This window comes from Colletotrichum gloeosporioides (genome assembly GCF_011800055.1).
Source record: "Colletotrichum gloeosporioides strain Lc1 chromosome Unknown consensus_7, whole genome shotgun sequence".
Taxonomy (NCBI): Eukaryota; Fungi; Ascomycota; class Sordariomycetes; order Glomerellales; family Glomerellaceae; genus Colletotrichum; species Colletotrichum gloeosporioides.
In genome coordinates this window covers 592137-619759 of record NW_025544652.1, presented here as the reverse complement: position 1 = coordinate 619759, position 27623 = coordinate 592137, and the positions used below count along the sequence as shown (strand labels likewise).

At 55.6% G+C, this 27623-nt stretch overlaps 10 protein-coding genes across 10 annotated transcripts; 3 read left to right on the top strand and 7 right to left on the bottom strand.

Moving 5' to 3' along the window:
• Positions 1 to 123: 123 nt before the first annotated feature.
• On the top strand, positions 124 to 1605 carry GCG54_00001597 (uncharacterized protein; the record flags this gene model as incomplete). Its single annotated transcript, XM_045401711.1, has 3 exons — positions 124 to 461; positions 518 to 552; positions 599 to 1605. The coding sequence occupies 3 exons, from the start codon at positions 124 to 126 to the stop codon at positions 1603 to 1605; spliced, it is 1380 nt and encodes a 459-aa protein (XP_045270440.1).
• A 131-nt stretch (positions 1606 to 1736) lies between these two features.
• Positions 1737 to 2535, bottom strand: GCG54_00001596 (uncharacterized protein; the record flags this gene model as incomplete). The annotated part of the gene is made up of 2 exons (XM_045401710.1): positions 1737 to 2465; positions 2527 to 2535. 2 exons carry the CDS (start codon positions 2533 to 2535, stop codon positions 1737 to 1739), a joined length of 738 nt encoding a protein of 245 aa, XP_045270439.1.
• Positions 2536 to 4233: 1698 nt separating this feature from the next.
• On the bottom strand, positions 4234 to 5529 carry GCG54_00001595 (Protein psi1; the record flags this gene model as incomplete). The annotated part of the gene is made up of 3 exons (XM_045401709.1): positions 4234 to 4527; positions 4586 to 5345; positions 5450 to 5529. 3 exons carry the CDS (start codon positions 5527 to 5529, stop codon positions 4234 to 4236), a joined length of 1134 nt encoding a protein of 377 aa, XP_045270438.1.
• Positions 5530 to 6716: 1187 nt separating this feature from the next.
• GCG54_00001594 (uncharacterized protein) lies at positions 6717 to 9750 on the bottom strand (the record flags this gene model as incomplete). Its single annotated transcript, XM_045401708.1, has 7 exons — positions 6717 to 7451; positions 7501 to 7763; positions 7814 to 9133; positions 9216 to 9344; positions 9366 to 9474; positions 9524 to 9577; positions 9631 to 9750. 7 exons carry the CDS (start codon positions 9748 to 9750, stop codon positions 6717 to 6719), a joined length of 2730 nt encoding a protein of 909 aa, XP_045270437.1.
• A 1430-nt stretch (positions 9751 to 11180) lies between these two features.
• GCG54_00001593 (Ubiquitin-conjugating enzyme E2-34 kDa) lies at positions 11181 to 11924 on the bottom strand (the record flags this gene model as incomplete). The annotated part of the gene is made up of 2 exons (XM_045401707.1): positions 11181 to 11714; positions 11775 to 11924. 2 exons carry the CDS (start codon positions 11922 to 11924, stop codon positions 11181 to 11183), a joined length of 684 nt encoding a protein of 227 aa, XP_045270436.1.
• A 1750-nt stretch (positions 11925 to 13674) lies between these two features.
• Positions 13675 to 18765, bottom strand: GCG54_00001592 (eIF-2-alpha kinase GCN2; the record flags this gene model as incomplete). Its single annotated transcript, XM_045401706.1, has 6 exons — positions 13675 to 14391; positions 14444 to 14865; positions 14911 to 15913; positions 15963 to 16301; positions 16350 to 18491; positions 18553 to 18765. The coding sequence occupies 6 exons, from the start codon at positions 18763 to 18765 to the stop codon at positions 13675 to 13677; spliced, it is 4836 nt and encodes a 1611-aa protein (XP_045270435.1).
• Positions 18766 to 19546: 781 nt separating this feature from the next.
• GCG54_00001591 (uncharacterized protein) lies at positions 19547 to 21592 on the top strand (the record flags this gene model as incomplete). The annotated part of the gene is made up of 1 exon (XM_045401705.1): positions 19547 to 21592. The coding sequence occupies one exon, from the start codon at positions 19547 to 19549 to the stop codon at positions 21590 to 21592; it is 2046 nt and encodes a 681-aa protein (XP_045270434.1).
• Positions 21593 to 21836: 244 nt separating this feature from the next.
• GCG54_00001590 (Imidazoleglycerol-phosphate dehydratase) lies at positions 21837 to 22604 on the bottom strand (the record flags this gene model as incomplete). Its single annotated transcript, XM_045401704.1, has 2 exons — positions 21837 to 22249; positions 22328 to 22604. The coding sequence occupies 2 exons, from the start codon at positions 22602 to 22604 to the stop codon at positions 21837 to 21839; spliced, it is 690 nt and encodes a 229-aa protein (XP_045270433.1).
• A 630-nt stretch (positions 22605 to 23234) lies between these two features.
• On the top strand, positions 23235 to 24561 carry GCG54_00001589 (uncharacterized protein; the record flags this gene model as incomplete). The annotated part of the gene is made up of 3 exons (XM_045401703.1): positions 23235 to 23281; positions 23349 to 23625; positions 24085 to 24561. The coding sequence occupies 3 exons, from the start codon at positions 23235 to 23237 to the stop codon at positions 24559 to 24561; spliced, it is 801 nt and encodes a 266-aa protein (XP_045270432.1).
• Positions 24562 to 24842: 281 nt separating this feature from the next.
• On the bottom strand, positions 24843 to 26587 carry GCG54_00001588 (uncharacterized protein; the record flags this gene model as incomplete). Its single annotated transcript, XM_045401702.1, has 3 exons — positions 24843 to 25951; positions 26006 to 26242; positions 26302 to 26587. 3 exons carry the CDS (start codon positions 26585 to 26587, stop codon positions 24843 to 24845), a joined length of 1632 nt encoding a protein of 543 aa, XP_045270431.1.
• Positions 26588 to 27623: the final 1036 nt, after the last annotated feature.

The window sequence follows — 27623 nt, the reverse complement described above, 5'->3', positions numbered from 1 at the left end:
CATCTAAATCACGACACTGCCACACATGAAATTTCCGTGAAGCTTCAACACCAAAGGTCCCCTCGCCACGCACAACATCCCTCACCTACTGCCATCACAAACCCCTGCAACCTGCACAAAGCCATGGCCCAGACTACGTCACCGGCCCTGTCGGACATCATCTTCCCGACAACCGCCAACCACAACTTTTCGCACATCCTCACGGACCTGAAGCGGTCCAACCTATCCATCGCGAACCGCCTGCGCTCTTGCAAGCAAGATGCGGAGTTCGTGAAGGAGGTGGCAACGTGCTACAACCGCCCCCTCGTCGCTAATGAACGGTGCGGGAGCTGGTACGTCCGGCCCGAGGAGAAGGCGGCGAGCGCCTACTTCAAGAGCACCGACGGCCACACCAACGCCTGGAAGTTTAGCACGCGGAGGTTGAACCTGCACTTGCTTGAAGTTCTAGGGAAACATGACGGGTGAGGTTTTGCGTTGCACTTATACGATATGTGACGCCAAAAACTAACAACACCAGCTGCATCATCGTAGACTCAACCCGCCGCGGCAAAAGTAAGATTTCATTCTCATCTGCTCACTCTCTCACTAACAACCCCAGGAATGCCCGACGCCCTCAGCAAAACCATCCCGGTATGGTGCACCGTCCTCAACATGGCCCTCTTCCCGGACCACCCCAAATCATCCCTCCTCCACACCCCTCCCAACGTCGTCTCGGCCTCAGAACACTCCCAAATCGCCGCCCTCCTCCCCTCCTTCCTCGCCTCCCTCAAAGCCCTCAACCTCGACCTGTCCGCCGCCAGGGCCCACGTCTCCAAACCCCTCCGCCCCTTCTGGATTACCCAGGAAACGTCTCTCTCGGAGACGTCCACCGTCTTCGACGACCACCACCCCGTCATCTGCCTCACCTCCTCTCGCCGCGTCGCCGGCACGGAGCTCTCCGAGGCGGGCTACATCCAGGGTGCCGGCGACGACACGGAGAACTGGGCCCTCGGTCTCACCGCGGACGTCTTCTGGTCCAACGCGGACACGCTCCTCTCGGCGCCCGAGGCGGATCTGCCGGCCCTCGTCACGGACCTCGTCGCCGGAAGCAAGCAGACCGCCAGGACTACAGCCCCGAAACAGGTGGCCCCTAAAATCTCCGTGTGCCCCCTCCCCCTGGATGACGAATCTGATTCACCCGGGGACGCAGCGGCAGTGTGCAGGGTCGCACTCACGCAAGACGTGACACAGCGCGAGACGTGGGTGAAGTCCCCGAGGCACATGCAGGTTGGCCTCGGGAAGCACAAGGTCGCCAGCCGGAACCTGCGCCAGGCACTTCCCGACGTCTGCGCCTTCGTCTCGCGCTTCTTTGACGAGAACCGGAACGGCAACGTCGTGTTCGCGTGCGAGACGGGCAAGGACCTGGCCATTGGTGCGGCGCTGGCGGTCTACTGCTGGTGTTTCGATCAGGAGGGCAACTACCGCGCGGCAGACTCCAAGACGACGTTCTTCAACAAGGACATGATCCGCGTCAGGCTGGGGACAATCATGACCGCGTACCCCGAAGCCAATGCCAACAGAGCCACTCTGCAAAGCGTGAACAGTTTCCTCATGGATAGGAGATGAATTCGTCTAAAGCGAGATTCTACCTCTACGTAGGTGTAGGCGCCTCACCGAGACCCTCCGGCCAGAATGCCGCCGGAGCAACCACAAAGGAAACAGCCCCCTCACAGGGAAGCCTTTTCACCGCCGGCTAGTCAAACACTCCCACTCTCAATCTTGGCCAGGACATCAGGGAACTCGCTCCACTCCTGCATGATGACCACCGCCCCAGCATCCCGCAGCACCTTCTCCATCTCGGCCTTCCTGTCCTCCGGGTACGGCCCGACATACCCAATCACCTTAATGCCGGCGCGGGTGCCGCTGAGCGTGCCGCTCTTGGAGTCCTCAATCGCGACGCACTCCTCGGGCTTCTTGCCCAGCTTCTCCATGGCCCACAGGTAGATGGCCGGGTCGGGCTTGCTCGTGGGCTTCGGCAGCGACGTCGCCGCGCTGAAGGTCTCGTCCTCGGAAAAGTACTTGTCCTGCCCGACCTTGACCACGGACGCCCAAACCCTGCGCTTCGCCGACGACGAGACGACGCTGAGCTTGTACTTGCCGGCCTTCTGCAGCTGCTCCAGCTGCTCGTCGACGCCGGGGCATGGCTTCAGCGAGGCCTTGAGCTTGGCGATGACGGCGTCCTCCTCGCGGCGGACGTACGTCTCGAGCTCGTCGTCGGTCATCTCGAAGCCGTAGCGCTTCTGCAGGCCGAGCATCATGCCGCGGAAGTTCTGGCCGACGAACTCGACAATGAGTGACTCCCCGGTGAAGCGCTGCTCGATGTTGTGGCTGCTGCAGATCTCGTTGATGAGGTCCGCGCACGCCTCGAAGGCGAGCTCCTCCGAGAGGACGAGCGTGTTGTCGCAGTCGAAGAGGAGAGTCGTGATCTGCAGGGCATGAGATTCCCACTTTTGCCCGCCGAGGAAAGGGAAGAGATATTCTGCTTACCTGAGGCATGTTGGGCGGTATTTACGGGTCTTGTCTGGTTAGATCTATTGTCAGTCGACGAGAGCGGGGTTCGAGAGCTGCGGTTTCTACCAAAGCTTACCTTGCAAGGTCTAGGATCAATGCTCGATGGAAAGCAGCAATGTCAAAGGGGCGACGCTGAGTCGGGGAATAAAAGATGGGGTTCTACAACCAAGGTAGGCACACTAGGAAGATGACGGGGAACGAGGGAATAATAAATAAAAAAGCCAACGCGGACAATTCTCCCGGGAAACCCAAGCAAGCCCGGATGGAATTCCATGGGCCTGCTCTCCCAATCGAATTCCAGCACCACACAAGCCGCAACACCACCGCGCCTCTCTTCTCTTCGCGGAGGGCCTTCCCGAGTCTGGGCTTGTCAAAGAACCGCAGGCACCGCCCCACCCCAATTACCCCTCCCCACGGGCAAAGTAGCGTCGCCAAACTACCCCTCCATCCGCCAAAACGCTCCAGGCCCATGTGAAGTGTCGTCATAGCCAACCGTGGGGCCGTCCACCTCCGGCCTCTCGTCGGCTCACTTCGCTCATGCCATGTGGCTCTGCACGGCAACGGACGACCTCGAGCCGTCGACATCCCGTATCTCATGCAAGTCACTCATAACCAAAAGAAGAATTAAATCCCTCTTCCGCATCGACATGCAAATGCAACCATGGCAGAGGTATCAGCCTCGGGGCACAGGAACCAATCCCGATAACCCCTCCCCTGATAGGTAGTGTAGTGCAGACAGCGGCGCGGCACCCGCAACCCGCACCCGCCCGCAAACCTTCACCCCGAGCAGCCCTCCCTTCCCCACGTCCCAAGAAAAAGGCCAGTAAGCACAAGGTTACGCCGAAAAAGTGACGGGGAAACCGGGTAAACCAGCACAGCGTGCATAGCGGGTGGTGAAGAAGCCCAAGAAGAAAAACGTGCCTGGACGGCGGGTTTGTACTCGCTGCCGGCTAGCATTCTTCAGCGTCCCAATCATGTCTTCCCTCTTCTCCAGCGGGGGCATCGTCTGTCTCCATCAACGTACTTATACAGGACACTACGCCCGACCAAGCCATCCGTTACAAGACATTGGGCAGGCTTCATCACTCCATATTTTACATACATAGCGCTACGGATACATGTAGGGAAGGTTTGGTCCCACTTGGACTCAATGACAGTCCGTCGGCCGAGATGGAGGGGACATCCCGGGACCGGCTCTCTGATGGCACTTCGTAGACTGGGGTAGCTTTCCATGCAGCAGGACACTTCACTCCGGAGGTTTGCTGATTCAGAGAGGTCGGATGATGATGCATTCGCTTAGTTACGACTTTTAGTTTCGGAGTCAGGTACAATGCCGCTTCGTAGCATCTGAAGAGCATTCACTTTGTACATGTTGTCAATGACACAGTGTCGTGGTTGTGCATATCACTCGTTACAAGCACTTTAACATGAATGCATATAATTTCTTTTCAATCTCAGAATTACCTAGTATCTATGTACTCATCCGTAGGCATTCGTTTGACAAGAGACCAATCCGCAATAGCCTACGCGAAATGCTCAAAAGGCCCACCGTGCCGAAGCTCAATACGCCCAAAACTCCAGGTCATGATAAACATCCCGTCGTCCCCTAATCATCCCCTCATCGCGGCGCCAAGCCGCTCATTCACGCACGCTTCACATCTCTATCCATGCCATAACATGCGCTTACAAAATCTCTCTCAACTTCTGCTTCTGCTGGGGCGTAAGGCTCGTGGGGAACTTGACATTATACTTGATAATGAAGTCGCCCCTCACGCCGGGCTTCTTGGAGATGGGCATGCCAAGGCCTGGGTACTTGTCGAAGCTGCCAGGCTGCGTCGGGCCGTTCTTGTCGATGTTGAGCTGCTTGCCGTCGATGGTCGTGACGGTACGCTTCCAGCCTGTCAGCGCCTCCTTGAGATCCAGCTCAACGGTGTGCACCAGGTCGTTATCCTCGCGGACGAAGAGCGGGTGAGCTTTCTATTCGCTTGTTAGTCACTGGTTTCCTCTCATCTCGTTGTGGGAATATGCGACTTACCTCCTCCAAGATGAAGTGCAAGTCCTGTTGACCGCCCTCTTCTTGGTCACCGACACCCTTGAATTTGATCTTGCTGCCCTTCTTCAGACCAGGCTTGATGGGCACCTCAAGCACCTGATCTGTGGTCGTCCTCTTGCCCTGGTCATCGAATGTCTTGCGCTTGATCTTCATCTTCTTCGTCACGCCGCGGAAAAGCTCCTCAAGCGTGAGCGGCAAAGGCCTCTCAACAGTCGTAACTTCGGGGGTAGCTTCCCTCGGCCTGGGTGCGTCAAAGCCCCCGCCAGTACTCCTCATGCGCGTGGACCTTCCGCCAGAGGACCTCGGCATGCCTCCGCCGCCAAATGCCGTAAAAATGTCGGCAAAGTCATCCATGTTTCCGGCACCGCCGCCAGCGCCGCCAGTGTTAGACCGCATGAAATCCGCAAAGATATCATCTGCATTGCTGAAGCGGAATCCACTGCTGCCGCCGTCGCCTGTGCTGAAGTGGAATGAGCGAGCGCCGCCGCCGCCGCCCTGGGGCATGCCTCCAAAGTTGAATCCACCGGGCATGCCACCAGCGCCGGCGAAGGGGTTCGCGCCACCGGCATCTGGAGGCGGGGCGCCGCCGCCACGGAGGAGGAACTCGAGACCGTAGTCGTCGTATGTTTTGCGCTTCTCGGGGTCGGAGAGAATCTCGTATGCTTGGGAGCACTCCTTGAACTTCTCGGCGGCTTCCGGGTTGTCCTTGTTCTTGTCAGGGTGCCACTTCAGAGCGGCTTTGCTGTTGCACGTGAGGTGGTTAGCTTCTCTTGTTGGTGAGGTTGGGCTGAGGTTGGGCGGTGATGGGGAAAAAGTGGGAGAAGATGAGGGGCAAAAGTCACTTACCGATAGCCCTTCTTGATTTCATCTTGAGTTGCGTTGGGCTTGACACCCAGTTGGTCGTAGAGCTTGGTTTCTTTCACCATAGTGAAGACGAGGCTGTGTGTCTCGCGATCGACCAGTCAATTCGAAGGTAGGTTGTGGATATATGTAGCTGCGATAAAAAAAAAAAGTATCGTCTCGAAGCGATCGGTTGATCGAACGATTGCTTGCTTGTGTAGCAAGTCTGACTTTATGCTTTGTGTGAACCCTTCGTGGGGTTGCTGTCTGCAGTTGACGTATGCAAGAAAAGCAAACGTTTGAGAAAAGAAGTAGTGAAGAGGAGGAATCGAAAAGAATGGTTGGATGCTGGCGCAGAGCAGGTCTGGGAAACTGCGTGATATGTATGTATGCAGGCTCAGAAATACTACGGCAAGGTCACTACGTAGGTCCTTACTCTGTAAGGTCAAGAAGACTGGGGCGGGAGGAGCTCAACTGGCTGAAGAGGCCCCCAGCCGTTCTTAATGGAAGAAACAGGGCGTGGTTGTGGAAGGTTCGGTCTCCTTCAGAAGCCCAGGGAGCCATGGCCACCGTCCCCGTGCGACTAAAACCTGGCGGGGCGTCGAATCGGGTGATCTCACTGGGCTGATTGATGGAAGTGCACAGAAGGCTGGCGGGGCATTTCTGCATTTTGCGTCCAAGTTGCCGTTTAGGCCTGTATCACTTTCCATTTGCACCTGATAATAATCTTATACCTGGAGTTCAAGTCTATATCACCCCTTTTTACGCCGTTCTCACGCAGGTTTGACTCGTTTGCAGAGCTGTCAAGCTGCCGACACTGAAGAGCATTCAACTGTCAGGCAGGGAAGAAGTTGGCAGACAACAGACAATGACGAATGGCGGGGTGTTTGCCGGGCGGGAATAGCGGAGTCAAGCTCAAGCCGTGGCTCGTGCGCCGCACTAGACGGGCCCCGGTCCTGGCGGATACAGGGATACCTGATAGCTACATATAGAACCTTCGAGAACCTTCTACGACGATATGCGTCAAAGGCAAGGCGTAAGTTTGAACCATCGCCAACACTGCCCCTGGGCCATGCACTTATTAGGGTATCGAACAATTGGTATTGCACTGCCGCAATTATCATGTACAATGGAATAAGTTATTGCGCTGCGCAGTAGACCGTATAGCCAATACTGCCGTGTGCGTTTCAGCGACCCGCCATGATGCGAATGCCATGCCGCTATATCCCTGTTCCTATCCATAGTCGTGTTCTTCTGATGCTCTAGTCTTTCGTTACTGATGCTCATCAGGCATTTCCATGTCCATAATCTTAATCGTCTTTTGCTCGTCTCTGGGGTCGTAGGGTGGTGGTGACCCAAAGTGTATTGAACGCCTTGCCATGAAAGGTGATCCGCCCCCATTGCTGCTTCGCTCCTGCATCTCAGGTCCCTTGGGCTGATCCTCGAAATCCGGCGTGACTGTGCGACTAACATCCACATCACCGCTGGCGGAAGCCTCGTTAGAGCTTTCTGTAAGCTGCGGTACCGATAGTACGTCGGAGGTTCCTGCTGCCGGGGCTCCGCCTGAGTACATGACCTCGGCAAGGCTCTTGCTGTTGTCGATAATCTGGCTGTGTGAAAGGTCCGGCATGGCGATGTCTACTGCGCCATCCCCGGCACTGAAAACATCATGGTCCAACTCGAAGTCTCCATCTCTGGAATTTGTATCGCTGCCTCCCAAGGAAGCACGGTTAGTGTCCATCGAGTCCACGCTGCCAGACCGATACTGTCTCTTCGCAGGCGACACCCGAGATGTGTTTGCGTTTGCGTCCCTCGCTTCTGTGGCTCCATCAGTTGTCTCCCGGCTCAGCTCTTGGCGGAAGTTCTTGTTCTCTGCACGAACGAAGCGCTGGAGGGCGTCTGAGAGAGGCACAGGAGTTTGGTTGATAGCGTCTTCCGTGGCGTACACAAACATTGGCCTGCGTGTTTCTTGGAACATTTGTCGCATCACCAACTCATAGGACACTCTCTGTTAAAGGTCAGAAAATGTGTCGATACCTGATAGACATGAGCCTCACCTCTGCTTTTGCAGGCTGAGCGTCGCCTGTAGTATAGGACAGCCGCCACCACTGATCTACTGGACCAGAATTTTCATCAAGCTCAATGAGGCTTGGCTCCTCCCTTTTACAAACATATGTCACATCTTTGCCAGTGGACACACCTCTGAGGAGGTACTTCTTGCCAATGAACGGCTTTGATAGCCCCGGGTGGTTAGGGTCTGTGAGTAGCTTGCCCAGAGATCGTTGTCTCTCCGTGAGCCGCTCTCGCTCCCACTTGAGCTCTTGGGCGAAGTTAGCATTTATTCATTCATGTCAACGAAACTTGACTTACTGGCGAGCTTCGCCTCTTGTTCGGACAGAAGTTGACGGCACCTCTTGACCATTTGTTCTGCGGTTTTCGACAGTTCTTCTTCTTCCGCCGTCTTAACGCAGGGCACATCCTCCGGCCGGACAGACTGCTTCTCGTCATCGGCAAGCTTTTGCAGCTCTCGGAAACGTCCAAGTCCGTCAAGATATTGAACCTGCCCCTCGTACTCCTTTATAGTCTTCTCCAACATCTCCTTGACATCGTACACCTTGTAAGTGTCATTCTCCACCCAATTGGTGGCCTCATACTCCATCGAGCCTGCCTTGTAGAGACGGTTAAAGACCCACGCGATGTGCTCCTGGATCACCCTCGCCTCCTCTTTCCGACCAGCAAGGTAGCGCTCGGGGTACCAGACCTCGGGGATATCCATTGACTCGGGAGGCTCAGTTCCGTCGATGGCCATGATCATAACTTCACCAATTTCGTCGAGATAGACCATTTTAGTCTCTGGTGTGATTTCGGTCCACGTACAGGCGTCGTTCCATACGACCCAATCCAAGGCTTCGTACAACGTCTTGGTCTTCTCATATTGATCTTTCTGAAGCTCGAAGCTAAGGTAGGAGAATCTTGAAGGCTCTTGGTAGTTCTCGAGCGTCATCGTGTAGATTGTGTGGGCCGAATGGGTCAGTGGCTTTATTACCTCGGGATCTGTGTGATCGTGCAAGCTGTCAAAAAACTGCCTCTCAAGAGGATAAGAAGATGCGGGCACGAGGTAGGCCATCGCCTCGACGGACCCGTAACTTCTCTCCGTTTGATCCAAGAAGGCCATGAGGCGATGGATCTCCTCGTGAAAGTCCGGTTTTGCGTCGTCACCCCACTGGAGTTCGTCCCTTTCCATGGCGGCCAGTACATGGGGTTTGTATATAGGTTGACCTTTCCACCACTCGCTATTGTGGCCATATGACGCCGCCGGCTCGCCAGCAGATAGAAGAGCATTTCGAACTAGAGGAATCTCGTGAAGAATCGTCAGAATGGAGCCCAAGCGGTGTTGTTCGGTACGCGAATGCGGCTGCTGAACAAGAAAGGCGGGGGCACCCTGCTCTCTCTTCCTAAGTGAAGGCGCGGAATCGTCGTTACTCTTAGATTCCGACGAATCCACGCCGGTAGGGACCATAGCCCAGCTGTTGGAGTCATAATCAGCACGGTTAGCAGGTCCGAAATAAGCTGCATTGGCACCGGTGGTGGTTACGCCGGCTTCCTGCGGCGTGAGACCTGACTCAATGGCGGAATTCCGAATAGCTGCCTGAAGGTCTTCGTCTTCTTGAGCCGCGCTCGTCGGCGCGCCTGTACGCACGTCAGCTCTGGCTCCCCATGGCGCGGAGGGAAGTACCGGAAGCATCCCCGGCCGTCCAGTCTATCATCCTACCAAGCGGCGATCGATTGTTTGTTCTCGATGGCGGTCGTGAGGGGGCCCCGGCAGATTGGCCGTAAAAGTTGTCGGGAGCTGGCGCAACGCCTTGTATAACGGCACTGTCGGGCGCTTCGATATTGAAGGCTACGCTACAAAGTCAGCCACCATGCCCATGTGAGAGGGAAGCATTTGACGTGCCTATGCCAGTGTTATTGGCAGCCCCGTCTCGGTCGGCACCGAATGCAGTGTCATCCCACGTGTACTTCTTACGAAACTATGCCCTTGTTAGCTTGGATGTTGCCTCGTTGGTCAAAAACACATACCGCTTCGGGGCCATTGTAATACTCCTCGACGAGTTGATCCACGCTTCTGCCGGACTATGTGATGTGTCAGTGGACCCGAAGTCACAGAAGCAGGTTCGGCAACGCACCTTCAAGGCCACCGTCGCCATAGCACGATCATGATCGAGAATTATGCCCGTTCCCTCAGTTACTAAGGCTGTCCATTCGCAGAACGTAGCAATATCTGCTTCTGATGGCTGCCCCGCCATCTTGTCGGCTCGTCTCGCAGGAAAGTTATAGCTATCGTATCGAATTGAGCGACTGCGTCGGTTACAGTCGTTGGTCTAGGTATGTTTGAGGCATGCGCATGTCGTCGGGAGGTGGAAGAGCTAGGGCTACGAGAAGCCTGGCGGGCGAAGCTACGAGTTCGGAGCGGCTACTGAGGTGAGGGCAAATGGGCAAGAAACACCTGCAACAGTGATGCACCGACGGGCAGGTTCGAGCTGTCTGGGCTCCGTATGACAAATGTGCGAGGGCTACGAAAAGAACAAGTAGTAGACGGAAGGCAGCTGTGATAGCTGGAGGGTTCAGTCGTCCCGTCCCGTATCGTCTTTCGGGACGCCTGAGCTGTGTTTGGTGGAAGCTGCACCGAGATTCGACTGGGAAGGCTTGGTGAGCTTCCACTCGTTGCGGCGGCTCACAGTGCGGTTCCAGAGACGTATCCACTATTGGCCCCCACTTGACGACGTGACGTCCCGTCTTCAGTGAAGAGGCAACTAATTACGAGGTACCTACTGCCCACGACTCGGATCACCGAACGTCTGCGATACAAGGACAGGTCGGGTCTGAAGTTGAGATATTCTACAGTAGCATGCTACAGGCCGGGGTGCATAGCTTACCTTACCTCTATTTCTATTTCAAGAACATGTTCAGTTGGTCTAGAATCTGGCAAGACAGACGACCATGAGTAAACGGTGTTAGCGGGGCAGGCGTCCGTACCACCATGCCCTTCTGGTGCTCTGATTGTCCACCCTGTCGGGGGGCAAGCGCGGCTTTCCGTCCCTGTCGGCCCCCTCCATTGCTGCTGGCGCTCACAACCCTGCGGGGATGCACTGGCCGCGGAAGGGTGGCACCGGCAGTCACAAGCGTAAATCCGATATTGCGTCACTCGCGCGACCCAGACGCTTGTGAGGGTATCCGTAAGCCCCTCCAAACGCCTGACAAACTCTTCAGGCCTTACAAACAGCACTCAAGGTATGATCAGAGATTTTCAGCCCTAGGCTTTGTCGGAGCATGCGGCAAACAATGCTCGATTCATTGGCTTATATGATACCTTTTTTGTGGTGCCTCCGTCGACGACCGCCGCCAAAATCTAGTCGCTGTTCCCTCGCCGTAGAGCCAAATGTGAAATTCCATCCCTGCTGCGAAACACCCTCCCCAGTAAAATCCAATGATGCCAGAACCCAGGAAATGAGACTCCGTTCTGATCACCTAAACAGGCCGGGCAAGACAGCCGGCAAAACGCCTGGGGCCGTCGCTATGCATCATCCATCATGCGTATAAGGTTGTGAGCGGGGAAAAAGAGGAAAGTAGAGAGAGCCAACCCAGTGCGCAACTCCGCTATGCTTAAAGAGGAGGACGTCGAGTCGGTGAAATGAAGTCGTATGAGTAGTGATTTCAGCTGTGGGCTGGGTTTGGCTCAAGGCTTTTGAGACTTCTCGTCTTCGTCGTCATCCTCGTCATCGTCGTTGAAGTCATCCATATCCATGTCACTGTCGCTGCCTCCCAAGTCAAAGTCGCCCTCGTCGTCTGTCTCGTTCCAGAATGCATCATCGTCCAACGGCTTCTGAGGAACAGGCTCCAAGTCCGCTGTGGTAGGGAACTTCACGCCTGCCGGGATATCCTTCTTGGACTTTTCGACGGTCTCGCGGGCCCTTTTCTGATACTCCTCGCGCTTATCACGGTACATGACGCCAGCATCGACGTTTGCAGGCGAGTTGATCTCAGGGTCGTCCAGCAGTAGCAGTACTGAACGCAGCACAGACTCCACACCTTGCAGAGGGGTCCACCTCTCGCAGGCGAGCTCGCCGGACTGTTCGTCCTCGCCGGGAGTATGCAGAATGGAGATACACAGCTTGCCGTCGGGGTAGATGTTGGGATGGCAGATCCAGCGTGTGAGGAAGCGGAAGGTCGGCGGCTGGATCGGGTAGTCGCGTGGGAAGGTCATCTCCGCCTGCACTCAAGCGTTTAGTCAATATGCCCTCGTAGGCAGGCATGTTAGAAGTCGACTCACTCTGAGATAGGCCCCATTAAAGGCACTGTCGGGGTTAACGACCATGAGACCGATCTTCCACATCAAGACATTGCGGTCGTCGACGTCAATGTGCACCCATTTCTCCTTCTGCAGTGTTTGCAGCTCGCTCATCAGTCGCTTCTGCGCCATGGTGGACTGTTGGTTGTGGACGAGGCGGGGTCTGTTGGAGAAGAATGGAGAGCAGCGGAGTGCTTCGTCGTGAGCGGCGGTGACTACAAGCGGCAGAAGTCGTCGCGGTGGCAGTGAAGCACTCTCGGGAAGATGACGGTGATCAAGTCGGCCGTTGATTCTCGCAAGAGGCGTGATCGAAGCGCAGGGACCCTAACGTCGAAGAGGGACGGAGGCGGGAGGGATGACTCGTCTTGGATGGACTGACTCGGCGCGAAGAAGATAAGATAAGGCGAGGGACCGGGGAGGCGGTAAGTGGCGGTTAAGAGCAGCCCCGTGGAAGATGGAAGGGTTGAAGTCGGAGGAGGAAGAGAGGAAGGCGGGAGGGGGGAGAAACGTGCTTGTAGATGAAGTAAAATCCGAGTTGCAGTCAGAAAGGGTAAGAACGAGGAAGATCAGGGTAGGAACGAGAGAGAAAAGAGGTGACGGGAGATTGTCGCGGTTTATCAAGGTTCCAGGTGCATCCAGCAGCGAAGATCCACGGGCGCCGTCGGCCGGAAAGCGAACGAGGACAATGGGGACGGGAGTCGAGACAAAACGCCAGGGCACCAGTCTCCCGCCCAAGTCCCTCCACAATGTCAGGGCCCAACCCGCCCCGCCAAACCGCCAACGATGTGATGGTCACGCAGTGTCTCGGATCCGTGGCCAGCGCAGGGCGCCGCCTGTCCTTGCTGTCGCTGCCTCCGATCGGGGTTGGTTGGAGGTCGCAGTCACCTCACCCTCGCGCCAATCCACACTGCAACATGGTCTGCCAGGGTCAGCCGTCCAGCACGTCTTCTTGGGCCGGGCTTGCTGATACGGAAAGCAGCACTCACTTGTTGGTCTGCAGGCGCCGCCACCAGTAATTACTATGCAGTACTTTTCAAGTTTGCCATCATGCCGTCCTCACGGGGGTTGCTTACATGACCGCCCAGCTCGAACATGATGGAATCCTGAAAGGGGCCTAGACTATCAAATAGTCCGGACTGATCAGGCACCTCTTTGTCCTAAAATTCTTTCTTCAACAAGTACCACTGCATATGAATCAGTTTTTGGTTTTTTGCTTACCCACGTCTTCAGCCAGCCAGACACCTTGATGCCTCCAAACCAACGTCGCTGACTGCACTTTCATCTGCACTCCTTCGAGTTTGCACTCCCTCGAGTTGCAAGGATACCCAAGCCCGTCGAAGGCACGCAAAGCCCCATCTTGCAAACCCTTTCCTCAGCGCTTCCTTCGACTGGAATCTTCCCTACTCGCCCGGAACTCAGCTGCCTTCTCTCAAGGCAACAAGCTCCCGCAGCAACTCCTATGGCTGCCGCCTCTGCCGCTACTAAGATCTGACACTGCGGCTGCCACTCTGGAGTTTCGGTGCCTGCGCTTGGGAGTTTGCTTTATGCATGACAGCCTCCAACGACAAAGCGTCTGAGCAAACAACACCCTCGAGCCAGAAGGAGCCAAAAGACTCGATCCATGGAGGCTTCCGTCCTAGTGCCTGCCGCCTCACCCATGCAGCCCACAGAGGCTGGCTTCAAACCACCCCTGCGTTTGTTCTGCAGGTGTGGTGCGTCGCCGCAAACTCACGATGCTGCTGCCCTGCTGTATGACATGACGCACTTGAAGCATGCACTTTGCCAATAATCCTGCGACAACGCCAAATATTGGTTTTCATTTCGTGTCGACTGCGACAATTATCCTCCTCATCCAAATCGACGATAGCCCTAAAACCTTTGATCAAGCCCCAAGGTCATAGTAGATGCAGTTCCCCGTCCTGAAGTTGTAGATGAACGAATGCCGGCTGGCATTCCTCATCTCCCACGCCGCCTTCGACTTGACCATCTCGGCGTGGATCTCCCGCACGTACTTCTTCTCCGCCGTCGTCACGCTGTGCTCCAGCTTCCTCCAGCTCTCCGCGTCCGATAGGCACGTCTCCCTAATCATGTCCATGACCTGATCCGTCGTCTCCACGGCCAAGATGGGCCCGTCCAGGAACGAGTGCACCAGGCTCGCCGCGCTGAACTGCGCCTGCTCCACCACCGTCCTCCGGTTGAACTTTTTGCTCCGCGTCCCCGCCACCATCACCCGCACATCCTGCTCGTGCTCGATGACCGGGGTCGACTCGGACTGCTGCTGTACGCCGCGCATCTTGACCACCGCCTTGGAGTCGCGCTCGCGCATCTCGCCCCGCAGCCACGACAGCAGCTGCGCGATCGGCAGGTCGACGTCCGGCGTGTCCTTTTTGTCCATCGTCTTGACTTTGACGATGGCGTCCTGCTTGATGATGACAATCCAGCAGTAGCCCTCGTCGCGGTTACGGGCCAGCAGGTCTTCCGGTGATCGCGCGTCTTTGGCGAGCTCCGCGCTGATGCCGTTCGCCCAGAGCGTCTGCAGGATTTCTATTCCCATGGATCGCAGGATCGCCGCGTCGAAACTGGCGACAAGCGCATCGCACTGACAACATGTTAGCAACTTGATGAAGAGACTGTTTGAAGCTATGACTTACTCTTCGAGTGTTGTGAAAGATATTATTAGTGTCTTCCTCCGTCTTCTTGAGGAACGCTTTGCCGCTCGTCTTGGGCACCCTAGATAGCTTCTCCCAGTTGAGGTTGAAGCCCACGGCGTGCCGTTCTTCGTAATGGCTACCGATCCTGGGCCGTTTCTCTCTGATAAGACTGTCATACCGGCCACCGGCGGCAAATACGTCTTTGACTTTCTTGTCGTAGACGCAGGAAAACATGATTCCTCCCGTGTAGAAGCTTTCCTTGAGACTGTTAAGAGGGGTGACATAAATCTTGCTTGCGACTCCCAGTCGCTTGGCATATTCTGAGACTTCTTTCAGATGAGCCAGAGTTGATGACGCTCTTCGATACATGTCTGTCCCCTCAAAAATTGACTTCAACTTAGAGAACGCCTTTGAAGGGGTGTCTAACCGAATTAGCTTCGTCCGTGTTCTGTGAAGGATTGACATACCTCTGAAGTCGAAGCGCTGCAACTCATCCACGCTCGTAGCCGACAAGCCAACAATAGGAGATCGTAATTGTACCCTAATCTTCTGCCAAGTCTGGCTGTGGATGTTCAGATTGCTGAGAATGTCAGCAGCAGCTCGCCGTGATACGGGATCTACACGGCAATGGTCAAAGATCAACTGCAACAGATCCGAGTGTCCCAAATGAAAGCACATCTGGCTTGACGACAAGGACGGAAATACGGCGATGATCTCGTCAAGAACCTTGATGACCTCCGCTTCTTTGAGAGCCAAGTCCAGGGTATCAGTTGTGACGATGTCAAAGTCAACCTCGCCAAGCATCAGAGGCTGGCCTGTATCGTTTCTATCGCGGAAGACGTTGCCGAAAGTAAAAATCCGTTGGACGCTCGCGCTTCCGCTGGCCTTTGCCAGCATTCTCGCATGGCCCATAGTGAGATCGAACGGCAGCTGAAGCACCATTCCGTTCGCATCCAGCAGCTTCACGGCGTTTGAGTCGTTGTAGTGCGATGAGCGAGGGTACAGGCAGTTCCGTTGGCACTCCAGTGCGCCGTGCCGGCGGAAGATGTCTATCAGTGTTGCCTTGACAGTACTCAGGTTCACCAAGTCCGTCTCGCTGGGACTCGTCTCGTTCATGTCCCACGCATAGTCTTTGGCCTGCTCCACTGGTCGCGCAAACAAGGTCGACAGCATCTTCTTGTAGTACGGCGAGCTAGGATCCGCAAGACCGGCGAGAGTGCGCCTGATGGTTTCGCTTTCCATCTGGACAGGCAGTTTTCCGCTCTGCAGTAGCTCAGCGCTGGAAGGACGTTCCTTTGGATTGTGTGTTAATAGAGAAGTGACGATCTCGGTTTGTATCTTGTCGGCTGGCCTGAAGTCTGATGGAAGCACTGGGGGTGATTGACGAAGCTGCTCAATCACCATGGCTCTCTGCATGCCTAGCATGGGTTGGTAGCACATTTCGAAGAAGATAATTCCAAGCGAGTACATCTACGTACTAATTAGCATCTTGAGTTGAAACCTGGTTGAGAGCTCTTACATCGACCTTGGAACTGTACATTCCTTGTGAACCAGACCGCACCTCCGGGGCCGCATACGACGTTGTGCCGATGCTTCGGGTGATGTCGTCCGATTCCATGGCATTTGGGAGGCTTCTGTCAACAGCGAATTGGCCGCTGGTGGCCAGACCAAAGTCTCCTATCTTGACATTATCCGTCCCATCGCTGCTGTGGGCAATGAAAACATTTTCAGGTTTCAGATCTCGATGAACAATGCTGAGACCGTGGATATGAGCAAGACCTTCGAGTATTTGTCTGAATAAGCGCCATATCTCAGGGGTATTTTGATACAGCTTTCGGGTGATCAAATCGCGAAGTGTCTACCCGTGGTCAGCGAAGAACATGTTAGATGTAAAGCCAGAACTCACTCGTTTCTCACAGTACTCCATAGAAATGTAGAGGATGGTTCTGAAGGGCCGCTGAGATCTGGCTCTAGCATGCGCTCGAACATGCCCGACAGCCCGGTTGCTGTCTTCTTCCTCAGATTCACTGTCTTCCTCCGAATCGTCTTCATCCTCCTCATCGTCGTCGTCTTCTTCCTCTTCAGAATCGTCATAGCCGAACTCAATTTGCGGGTGACTGGATGACATAAAGTCCAATCCTCCAGTGCTCGTAGCAAAGTGAATCGCCGGGCTCTGGGAAATGGTGTCTTTGGAGTCCTCCGTCGCGTCCTCCGTGGAGGTATCACCCTCGGTGTCCGACTGGTCCGCAATCTCCTCGACCCAAGTGTTATAGTAACGAACCACGGCTGGGTGACTCAGCTGGGACAGAAGTCGGACCTCTTTCAGAATTTCCGTGAGACTGGCTTGCGATCGCTGGCTGACCTTTTTGATAGCGTAGATCTGTCCGTCAAGCTTTTTCCGAGCCTTGACAACCTCTCCGAAGCCTCCTTTTCCTAGACGGCCTTCCTCATCAAAGTCCTCCCGGTAACGTGATGAGGTGGTTCCCCTGTTCGTCAAGATTCCTCTGTTCGTTGACTCGCGCCTGAGCCTCGGTGGCATGGGTGACAAAGAGCCGAGGGAATGGTAGCTCGACATGATGGCCGTGTTGTCTTCCACCACTACCGGCGCGTCTGTGGCAAGGAACTCGCTTGAGCCGAGCTCAAAAGCGCGAGGTCTCTTCTTAGGGTCCATTTTGAAGAGTTTCGTGACCAACTCGTGCAATGGTTTTGAAAGAGATAGGGAATCGAAGACATCAGCTGGTGACCGATACTTCTGGGGGACGTCAAGCCCAAAGATCATCTGCAGGAAGACGAGGCCAAAGTCCCAGATGTCCGTCTTCGCTGTATAATGCGGCTTCGATAGGGTTGCAATCTCGGGTGGCAGCCAGTAGGCAGACTTGGCAGAGCTTAGGCCAGGTGGTGCCTGTCCTTTCGAAGAAATATTGTGCAATTCTCTCTGATAGCTTGCATCAGACAACTTTGGCACCACCTCCCCAGTTTGCTCTCTGAAAAGCAGGATATTCCCTGGATGGATATCTTGATGAACGAGCGACTTGTTGTGGAGGAAGTTCAAGGCATCCAAGAGGTCCCTCGTCCAAGCGCGCACCTTACTGGTGTCTAGACGATCAGCTAGATCCAGCAACTCAGATAGAGAGCCCTTCTCAGCGCTCGGGGTGAGGACGCTGACGGTCCAGAGATGCATCGACGACTTCTCTGCGTTGTTCTTCTCCTGCTCCACTCTGAAGTCCAGAACCTCAAGCAAATTTCGATGGCGAACCTGTTTCAGCGTCTCAAGCTGGTTCTCTAGGGACTGGACCTGCTTCTTGAAAACAGCAATGTCCTTTGTAGCAGGACGCAAAGTCGTCTCCTTCAGGGCCAAGTTGGGGCATTCTTGGCCATTGGGAACGATAGGCCAGACAGAATAGACGGAAGAAAGGGGACCTTTTGCGACCTCAGACTTTCCGAAGACAGCCTGGAATGAGATGATATTTCCAGTCTTGTCTGTAGTCTGACAGGGACGATCAAAGACGATGCGCCCGCTCTCGGTACCGTTTATCCCGCCCATGGTGCTAAGCGGCGACATCCCGTTCGGGTTTTTCTTCTTGCGTGACTCTTTGGCCTTCTCTTTCTGGCGCTTAAGTTCAACTTGCAGCAGGCCGCCGAGTACTCTCTCTTCCTCCTTGCTCTCTTCCTCTTTCTTCCGCTCCTCCTCTTCTTTCTGTTCCTGCGCTAGTTTGGCAAGGAACGCTTCGTGGGTGGCCCTCTCTTCTTCAAGTGAGGGCAACTCACGACCTTTCGCCTTGGCTTGCGCGGCGTCTTCCAAGATGTCTCTCAGTCCTTCCACAATACGATCTACCATCTCCTGCTCCTCGGTAGCGAAGACCCTCGGTTGTATCTCGAGGTACTTCTGAAGTTTGAACAGCACAACCTCACGAAGGTCGCCGGTATCTTTCAAAGTCAACAGTGGTGGGCTTTTAGGATACGTGGCTGTCATTACGACGCTCAGTGTGACGGCGAAGTCTTCGTCTGAAGAAGCCCTAATGCGAACGTCGAACGCAGGTTCTGATTTCTAGTGAGGCATCAGCACTGCTTTTGCGCCGGTGAGTCGTTATCGACGATGACGTCTTTACCTTCCAAGCACTATGTGTCTCTGCATGCTTCACGAAGTCCTCCCCGTACATGGATTCCAGAACGATAAGTTCGTTCTGCTGGAGCTCCTCATATTCAGTTTTTCTGGTTCTCTCGGGACTCCTGGGTTTGAGTCCCGGGAAGCTTGAGTCATCTTTTTTCTTAGTCGGTAGGTTGACGGGCTTGTTCCATACCCCAGATGATTTCGACGCCATATCGTAACGACGAGAAAAGGCTTGACAAATCACCACAGCATAAGCCGTGATAATCCGTTAAGGGTAAGCCATGTTGTTCTGCAATATTGTGGTAATCTGGTTCAAATGTATGTGTTGATGATGGGCTAAAAAGGAAAAAAGGCAAACGAATTTCAGCTGACCGGGTTGAAGCGCCACCAGGCATCGACCGCTATTCGCCTTGCTTGATGCGCTGTCACAGTACGGCTGTTTAGGCGTACGTCAAGTGGGGGTTGACAGCGACAGCTGGTGCCCCTCACTGATGACGCCCATTGCCTCAGGGGTCCTTTCAGTGGAGATTGGTAGACAGAGGTCTGGACAGAAACGCTAGCGAGGGGCAAACAACGCTGGGCACCGTGATGGCACTGTGCGCGGACTGTATGGAGCACGCGGAGGAAGCGACGAACCACGGACGCGCCATCCACATGCGGTAACAAAGTAAACAACCAAATTCGACATGGAACCACATCCGTTCGCCGCGGTCAGATCACCAACTACAAACTAATTAAAAACCCTCCAACACGCCAGCGCAGGTAATGCGATCGCTTTGGGCGAGCATTGCGGACTTGCTACACGCCACGGCCAGCAAGTGAACCAGTTCACCCGCGCCTTCAACCTTCATTGCGGACATCATTCATTCCCCACGAAAGCAAGGATGCTGGGCTGGGTACTTAGGCGAGGATTGGAGGGCGCGTCTGGAGGAAACAGAGCACAAGCAGGCGGAGGAGGTACAGATCACCAACACCAACACCAGACACACGATATGCCAGGTCTGACTAACATTGCAGCAGATGACACCACCCAGATCGAGCAACCAGACACGCCAGCGCCCGTCTTCGCCGCCCGAGCATTGAAAAGCGCAATCTTTGGCACTCCTGCCCGTGACGACGATCGCGACCACCGTGCCGCCAGCATGTCGCGCAACAGGAACGTAGACGACTCCGAAACCGAGTCGCGTACACCGGTGAAGCAGCCACAGGGCATTTTGCTCACTCCCGGCACCGGTACCTCTCGACGAAAACGCGTCTCGTTCGGACACGATGTTTTGGACAAAGGCGGCCTCAAGAAAGGCAAGGGAAAAGACACGGACGACAAGCCTGGAAAGTTCCCCAGCAGCTTCGATAGCGCAGGCGACTCGGCAAGCAAGCGGACGAAGCTGACCGAGGCAATGGAGAACTCCCGCAAAGGGAAGGCGCTTAGCAGCTCGCGGGAGACGCAGCAAACCCAGCAGACGCGTCTCCAACCTCAACCAGCGAGGAATGACGATGCAGAGGACGAATGGGAGGAAGCCGATGAGGACCAATGCACGCATGACATGACGATTGATCTTAATGAGCCTCATTCGCGGTCAGGAAAGTACTGGAAGTCGGAATTCGAGCAGTATCACCAGGACGCTAAAGCCGAGATGGAGAAACTGCTCAAATACAAGCAGCTGGCCAAGTCCTACGCCAAGCTGAAAGACGCCGAGGCTATCGACCTGAATGTGAAGCTCAAGGAAGAGCAGGACAGGGTGGCTCAGATGGAGCAGAAGATTGCCGAGATGGCGGCGCAGATAGCCGCAAAGCGCGTCAGCGGCGAAGAAAGAGACAATCCCCAGCTTATGAAGGACCTGGCGAAGCAGACTGCTGTTGCTGTCGAGTACAGGACCCAGGTCAAGGAGCTAGCGGCTCTGCTGGAGGGTCGCGACGATGACGGCGACCCCCATACGCGCAGACGACAGACAGCCTCTCCACGGACGCAGAGGACCCTTTTGGAGACGCAGCGTGAGTTGAGGAAAGCCAGGTCTCAGGTTAAGGAGAACAACCAGATGAAGGAGGAGATCGAGAAACTCAAGTCCGATCTGCTTTTTGCCGAGCAGCGAGCAAACAAGTTGGCCGAGGAGAACAAGCGTTTGGCCGAGCAACAGCCTCTCCCGGATCAGGCCAAAACAGCTTCATCTGCCGAGCTGGAAGGGCTAGAAGAGTTGCGGGAAGAATCACGCCAGAAGGACGAAGAGCTGCGCCGGATCAAAGCAGACTTTGACGCCTACAGAAAGGACGCCGAGGCTGCGCAAGAGGATACGAGACGCATCCTTGAGAAAGCCACCGACAAGATCAACGACCTGAAGAAGGAAGTGAAGACGCTCAAGGCGGCAGGGGCTGTCGATGGACACAGGCCGAAGACGTCCGTCAGCTCCTTGCCTGAGCGAGAGACTGCCGAGAAAGAGAGAGGGCATCGCAACCATGACAAAAACCGTTTCGATGTTGCTCCCGTGCCGATTCGTCGCACATCGAATGACACGGGCTCCAAGCGACGGAGTCTCGAAATTGTGGAATCCCTAGGCAGAAAGCTCAATCAGTCCAAGTCTCACAATCTTCGAGACAAGTACCATGAAGACGCCGGTTCCTACTCGTCGGGAGAGGAAGACCTTGTCAAGGCGCGTCCCAAATCCGAAATCCTCTCTGGCAAGGTCACATTGGACAAGCCTAGATGGCGGCCATTCATCCCCAGGTCCCCTCGCAACAGAGCATACCTCGGATCCGAAATCAACGAGCGAATCGTCAGCTCAAGCGAAGTCCCCTCAGGCACCACACCCGCGCCCCGGCATAGGTTTGCATCCAAAGAGAACGATCCGCCCATCGACCTGCTTCAAGACCGATTTGCTCGACTTGGCATGCCTGAAGCCGATGCTAGCACCATGGCAGCAAACACGTCAAAGAGCACCCTGCCACCAGAGCGGCGAGCCGCGGCTATTGCACGAATTGAACAAAGAAAGGCTGAGAAGAGGCGCGCCTTGGCAGGCCTGAATAAGGAGAACATGAGACCTTGAAGATGGAATGACGGATAACTGCACGGGGCGGCAATGTCCTCGCCCGTTTTGTTTGGAGTTTTGGTGTGTGTGGGAACAGAATTCAGGCATTGTACATATTGTACTGGTAATTTGTATACTGGGTAGCATGGTGTTCCGGGGTATCATACCAAGTCGGAGTTTCTCTAATAAATCCGACAACATTTTCACCGCATTGCCCATTTTTACTTTTAGTCTTTTTACTTATTTTTGACGTCACCCGCGTTTATGCGCTCAGAGTTCCCTTGGTGCTGGGAACCTCACCCTCCTTACCAGCGACACGACTCGTCGCCATCTTGACAGCCACGGCCAGGGCCTTGAAGGCGCTCTCGGCACGGTGGTGGTCGTTCTCTCCATGCAGGCAGTGGACGTGCAGGGTGACTCTGGCGCCCTGGGCGAAGCTCTGCAGGCAGTGAGGAATCATCTCGCAGCTGAGGTCTCCAATCTTTTCTCTCTTCAATCCGAGGTCGACGACGCTATAGGGACGGTTCGAGAGGTCGATGACGGCGCGGGAGAGGGCCTCGTCGAGGGGGGCGTAGGCGAAGCCGAAGCGGGCGAGGCCGGTCGCACTGCCAAGGGCGTTGGCGAAGGCGTATCCGAGGGCTATGCAGACGTCTTCGGCGGTGTGGTGGTCGTCGACTGTTTTGCGCAGAGTGACATGTAAGCGAGGGGATGTTCACGATGGTGGGCGAGGAAACGGAGAGGGAGGTGACGGACTATGCAGGTCGCCCTTGCAGATCAGGGCCAGACTCCAACCAGCGTGCTTGGAGAGGGCATGGAGCATGTGGTCAAGGAAGCCGATGCCCGTGTTGACGCTGATGGTCTGGGACTTGCTGGACTGGGAGGCGTGGCCGTCACCGAGGGCCGCGGTGAGTCTCGAGTCGGTGTCGGGTGGGAATGCCCCGCCATCCAGGTTGATGGCGAGCTGGATCTTGGTCTCGTTCGTGTCGCGGGCGAGGGCGGCCCATCTGGGAGGGTGGGAGGTCGACGACATTTTGCAGGGTGTTTTGGAGGAATGCTCTCAGACTGATACGCGGAGAGGAGATGTCTTTGGAGACGTCGTGGATTTTCCAAGAATATTTCAGCACTTTTTTTCCTGAGTCACTAATCTTCAAACGCCGCCGTCGGAGCTCTCAGTACACTAATGGTGGCGGTCGACGTGGGGGGCATTGGCCAATTGCAGTGCGGTAACTGTCAGCGACCTTCACCACCCGACCTGGAGGTTCCCAGCACGAGTGTCCCGGCGCGCGTCGCCCACCATTCAGGGCGGTTTTCACCGCTTAGGCGTGCCCCACCACCGAGCCCCTGCGGCAGAAAAACGAGTTGAAAAGCCCGAGGCTGAGGGCGCTTCTTTGTCTTTCCAGCTTAATAAAATCCTTCCCCCAGAGGACACGAGTTCACAAACGATGAACCACATCAGCGCCGCAGCCTGGTGTCTCTGATTGGTCCTCTTCCACACCACCTGCAGATAGAAAAAAGAGGGTTCCTCTTACTTCTGCACTGCCTGCCATCTGCAACCTTGCTATCCCGCAACTCATCGAAAACTCACTTTCCTGCTTATTTCACCATTCGCATTGGAAACACACAACAGCCCTTTACTTTTGGGGTCGTGTACTGAGACAAGATGTCGGAGATGCTGGATGCCTACTGGCAGGCGCCGCCCATCGCAAGGTAAGCTCTTTTCACCTCATCTCACCATCACCTCTCACATTCACGATGCTGATTTGAGCCCCCTCAGAACCCTTGCGACGGCCGCCTTCGTCACGTCTGTCTCTGTCGTCCTAGGCTTCGTGAGCCCGTACTGGTTCATCTTCATGCCGGACTACCTGTTCAAGATCCCGCCGCACATCTGGCGCCTGGGCACCAACTTCCTGCTCACGGGTCCCCAGCTCGGCTTGCTGTTTGACACGTACTTCCTCTACACCTACCTGACCGCCCTCGAGGTCGGCAACCCCCGCTTCCCCAGGCGCGAGGATGTCGTCTGGTACCTCATGTTTGTGTGCACTGTCATCACGGTAAGTCACTTGTCGTCACTGCCTTGCTGTCACGGCAGCCTGTCCTTGCCCAACACGTCCATCATTGTGTGGAAAGTTCCTCCCATGTATCACATCCGCGAAAGAAGCACTCGCGAAGAGAAGAGAATTCTTCTGCACCTCTTATATCTGCCCGCACAGTGGATTCCCACAGCTGTAGCGGTTCCTGGAACAGAGGGAGATTACCCTCACGGCGCGGTACAGTCCACCTCAATTCGCTTTAGGACTGTACTCGTGGCGTGGGCATGGTGGGATGTCTTTGGATGGCTCGGGTAGCATTCAATGCTGCTCGAGTGGTTTTCTTAGCGCCCTACATTTTACCACCCAACACCTTGGGTTTTTGTTTTCATCTGTCGTTCCGTTCATCATGACACCATTTCCATCATCAAATGAAGATGAAATCGCTTGCCGTAGAAAACAAAGCGCTAATATCGCACACAGGCGCTCTGCACCTACCTCATGGGCGGAGGAGCCTTCCTGCCGGCTTTGATTCTCGCCATGTGCCGCACCGTCACGCAGGACCAGCGCGGAATGAAGGCAAACTTCTACTTCGTCACCATCCCCGCCCAGCTGACGCCCTTCTGCATGATGCTCGTCTCCCTCCTCTTCCCTGGCGGCTACTACAACTTCATGCTCCAGCTCATGGGCTTCCTTGCCGCCCACCTGTACGACTTCCTCTCCCGCATCTGGCCCGAGTTCAGCGGCGGCCGCAACCTGATCCCCGCGCCCGCATTCTTGTCCAGGCTGGTCACCACGCCGCGCTTCTACCGCCGCGACTATGGCACCGCCGTGAACAATAGCGGTCGCGCCCCCGCAGGAGGCCAGTCCTCGGGCAGCAGCACCGGCGCCTCTCTGGGCAACGGACCCCTTCCCGACTCGTGGAGGACGAGAGGCCCTGGACGCCGTCTGGGTGATTAAGAGGCGGTAAAACAGCGCGCTGTACGATAGATGTGTCAGATACCACCTTTTTTGCAACCATTGCAGAGCATTCTCGGAGTTTGCATTACGAATAATACTGTATTCGTCCTTGAGTTTCTTATCACTCGTTGACAGTTTAGTTTCCCTTACGCCGTGATCCCAATTCGCTCAGTGAAATACAGAAAGCCGACCGTTCCGGTGCTCCAAAAACACCCCGTTTCTCCTATCGGAATCGTCATGAGCGCATTCGTCTTCATGACGCCGTTTTTTTCCTTCTTCCCTCATCCGTACAGCGTGCTCTTGCCGCTGCGGATGGGCATATCGCCTTCGTACGTCTCAGGGTCCTCCCTCTCGGGCGCGACGTGGGATATGACCGTGCGTCCAGCTAACGGTCTGTCCTGAAACCTATCTTCGTGGGTCGTGAGTGGTTGCGAGATTTGCATATCGCTCGTCTCGCCCTTGTCCGCCACCGGCGTCGCGTCTTGGACGGTGATCTGCGGGGGCGAGTACTTCTTCGGCACGCGGATGCGCGGCACCGACGGGAGCACGAGGGACGGTATCCTCGACGACGCCTTTCTGGCCGGCGGGGGTCCCGGCGGTGGTGGCGGCGGGTTGAGGCGCGTCGTCTGCGCGGACCGGCGTGAGTCGTGGGAGTGCGCCGGTGACGGTGTTCGCGAGACCGCTGCTGCTGGCGGCGGCCGGATGGCGGTGAGGCCCTCCTCGTTGACGGCGTTCAGGTATGTTTGCAGGGCGTACGAGTCTGGCGTGTTTGTTTTCCTGGAGCTGGGCGGGTGTGTCTCGGTCTGGCGGGTCGACTGCCGGCTCATGGCTCGAGGGATGTAGGCCGGGTGTGTCGGGAGGGCGTTGTCGAGGCCGTGGTTGTTGGAGCGGGGGTCGAAGTTGTAGTGTGCCATTTCCCGTCCGGCTTGGATGTCGGACTCCATCTTGTCGTAGTAGTCGGCGTTGTTGGAGAAGGTCTGCTTCTCTTGGAGCTCGTAGTTGTACGAGTTGATGGATGATGATTTCTTATGGTCTCCGATGGGGACGTAGGGGCCGTTGGTCATTGTTGCAACGGAGCCGGAGTGGCTCCTGGGCGGGTGGGAATCATGGAAAGACGGTTCCTGTTGCGCGCGTTGTTTTCTTTGCCTGCGGCAGTGGATGACGAAGAGACAGATGGCGCCGATGAAGACCAGACCGCCGCCTACGGCGATGCCGACGATGGTGCCGGTGGTCATTGTCGTCGCGGACGCCCCACCATCGCCTGGCAGGGTTGTGTTCGTTGCCGGTGCGGTGATGTTGACCGCGTTGGATGAGAAGAGCTCGCCGGTCAGGCCTACGAGGCTTCCGTTGGCGGGCTTCTGTTCGCAGCCGGCCTTCAGAGCAATCAAGACTATGGTTCCGGTCAGTGTACTGCGAGGGAAAGACGTGTTTGCGTGACACTTACAGTTGGAAAGATAGCTCTGGCTGTCACTGGACTGCAAACACTTGACACAAGGCCACCAGCTGCTCGAGAATTTGTCACCGTCGGCTGTGCAGAAGTCGTATGAGGTCGCGGCGTTTGGTGTGTCGAGACCTGATGCCAAGGCGGTCTTGAGAGGTTTGCAGGCACTGGAGATGATGCACGGGGAGTTGATGTCCGGGAAGTTAAAGAGGCAGGTGTCGACTGCATATCGGATGTTATCTATCATCAACAGTCAGCGAGCCGGCTTCGAGTATGCTCCTCACAGGCCATCGGCTTACACAAGAAGGAAGCAGTGTCCGTCTCGACCCCTTTGGTGGCTTGACTATCCTGCAAGCAAGATACACAGTTCTTGAACTTGATGCCCTTGCCGGTCGTGTGGTACTGGCTGTCCTCGCAAACGATGTCGGAAGAGTTCGTGCCAGATGCTGCGGTATCGACGGTCGTTTCGTTCGTTCCACCCAAGCACAATGCCGCACAGTCCGAGCCGGGTGTGACCTCGAGTGAGAGGATGGGTACAATAAGCGAGAAGACGGCAACGAGATGCCTCAAAGATGGAGCGGCCATGATGATTGAATGCCTCGGGGCGAGGAAGGCCGTGATGGGAACGCGGATGGAGGAGAGGGTGGCTGGATGAGGAGGAAGCCAGGTAACCTCGTCAGCATGGCATATCACCCTTGGCGTAGAATCCCAATGTCGAGAAAAGACAAGACTCTATCCAGACGATACACGGATAGAAGAGCTTTCGTAAAGGAAGCCAAAGCTCATCTTGGAAGAGATCCAGATGTGCCTCTGCGGGACTCATTGCACATATACTCCCGGCTTTGCAAAAGGTAGCACCGCGGCACGGGCGATCCCCATGCAAGACAGGCAGGCGGCTCTGCAGTGACAGGCATAGTGAACGTAGACATTTGATCTATTTTTGATGGGATGGGTGTATTCGCGTTGGCTCTAGACAACGGCCCCAATCTTTCCTACATGTTGAACTTGCCAAAGACGGCAAGGGTCCCTTCGTCCTCCCCTCCAAGACGTGCGTCGTTCTCCAGATCGCCTGGCGGGGGATTTTTCCGCAGAGCTGAGAATAGCACCCAAGAAAGCAGAGCGGGTATATGTGAGTCCAATAAGATCGCGCGTAAGTTTGAACCCTTGGCCGGTGTAATCGCGCCCAGGCTGGAACCTGGCGAATGGGAGCGAGCACGACAAGATTCCTCAGCGCCAAACAAATGTATGTCGAGCTGGGATGTGAGGAAACAAAGGATGTGAATGGTCAAAGTCGATGGCCACGGGAAGTTGAAACGGGGAGGACTGGATTGAGTGGTTTTGCAGGCGCCGGCCGGCCATGCGGCCTCCTCTCTCGAACCCCTGTCCACCAAGAGGAAAGACTCCAATCAGCCATTTAGCGGCCGTCTTCCCGCGCCAAGGGGCCCGCCTGCCCACCTAACTGACAGCTTGATTGAGTTAAAGGCAGGCGGGCGGCGGGGAAATCAGACCACTTCCTTCTTACCTACCTTACCTTAAGTTGTGGCCGAGATTGCCACGCGACTGAGATCTTGAACCGGAGCGCTGAGCTTCTTCCGTCTTCTCCAGTCCCCGTCTTGGGTGA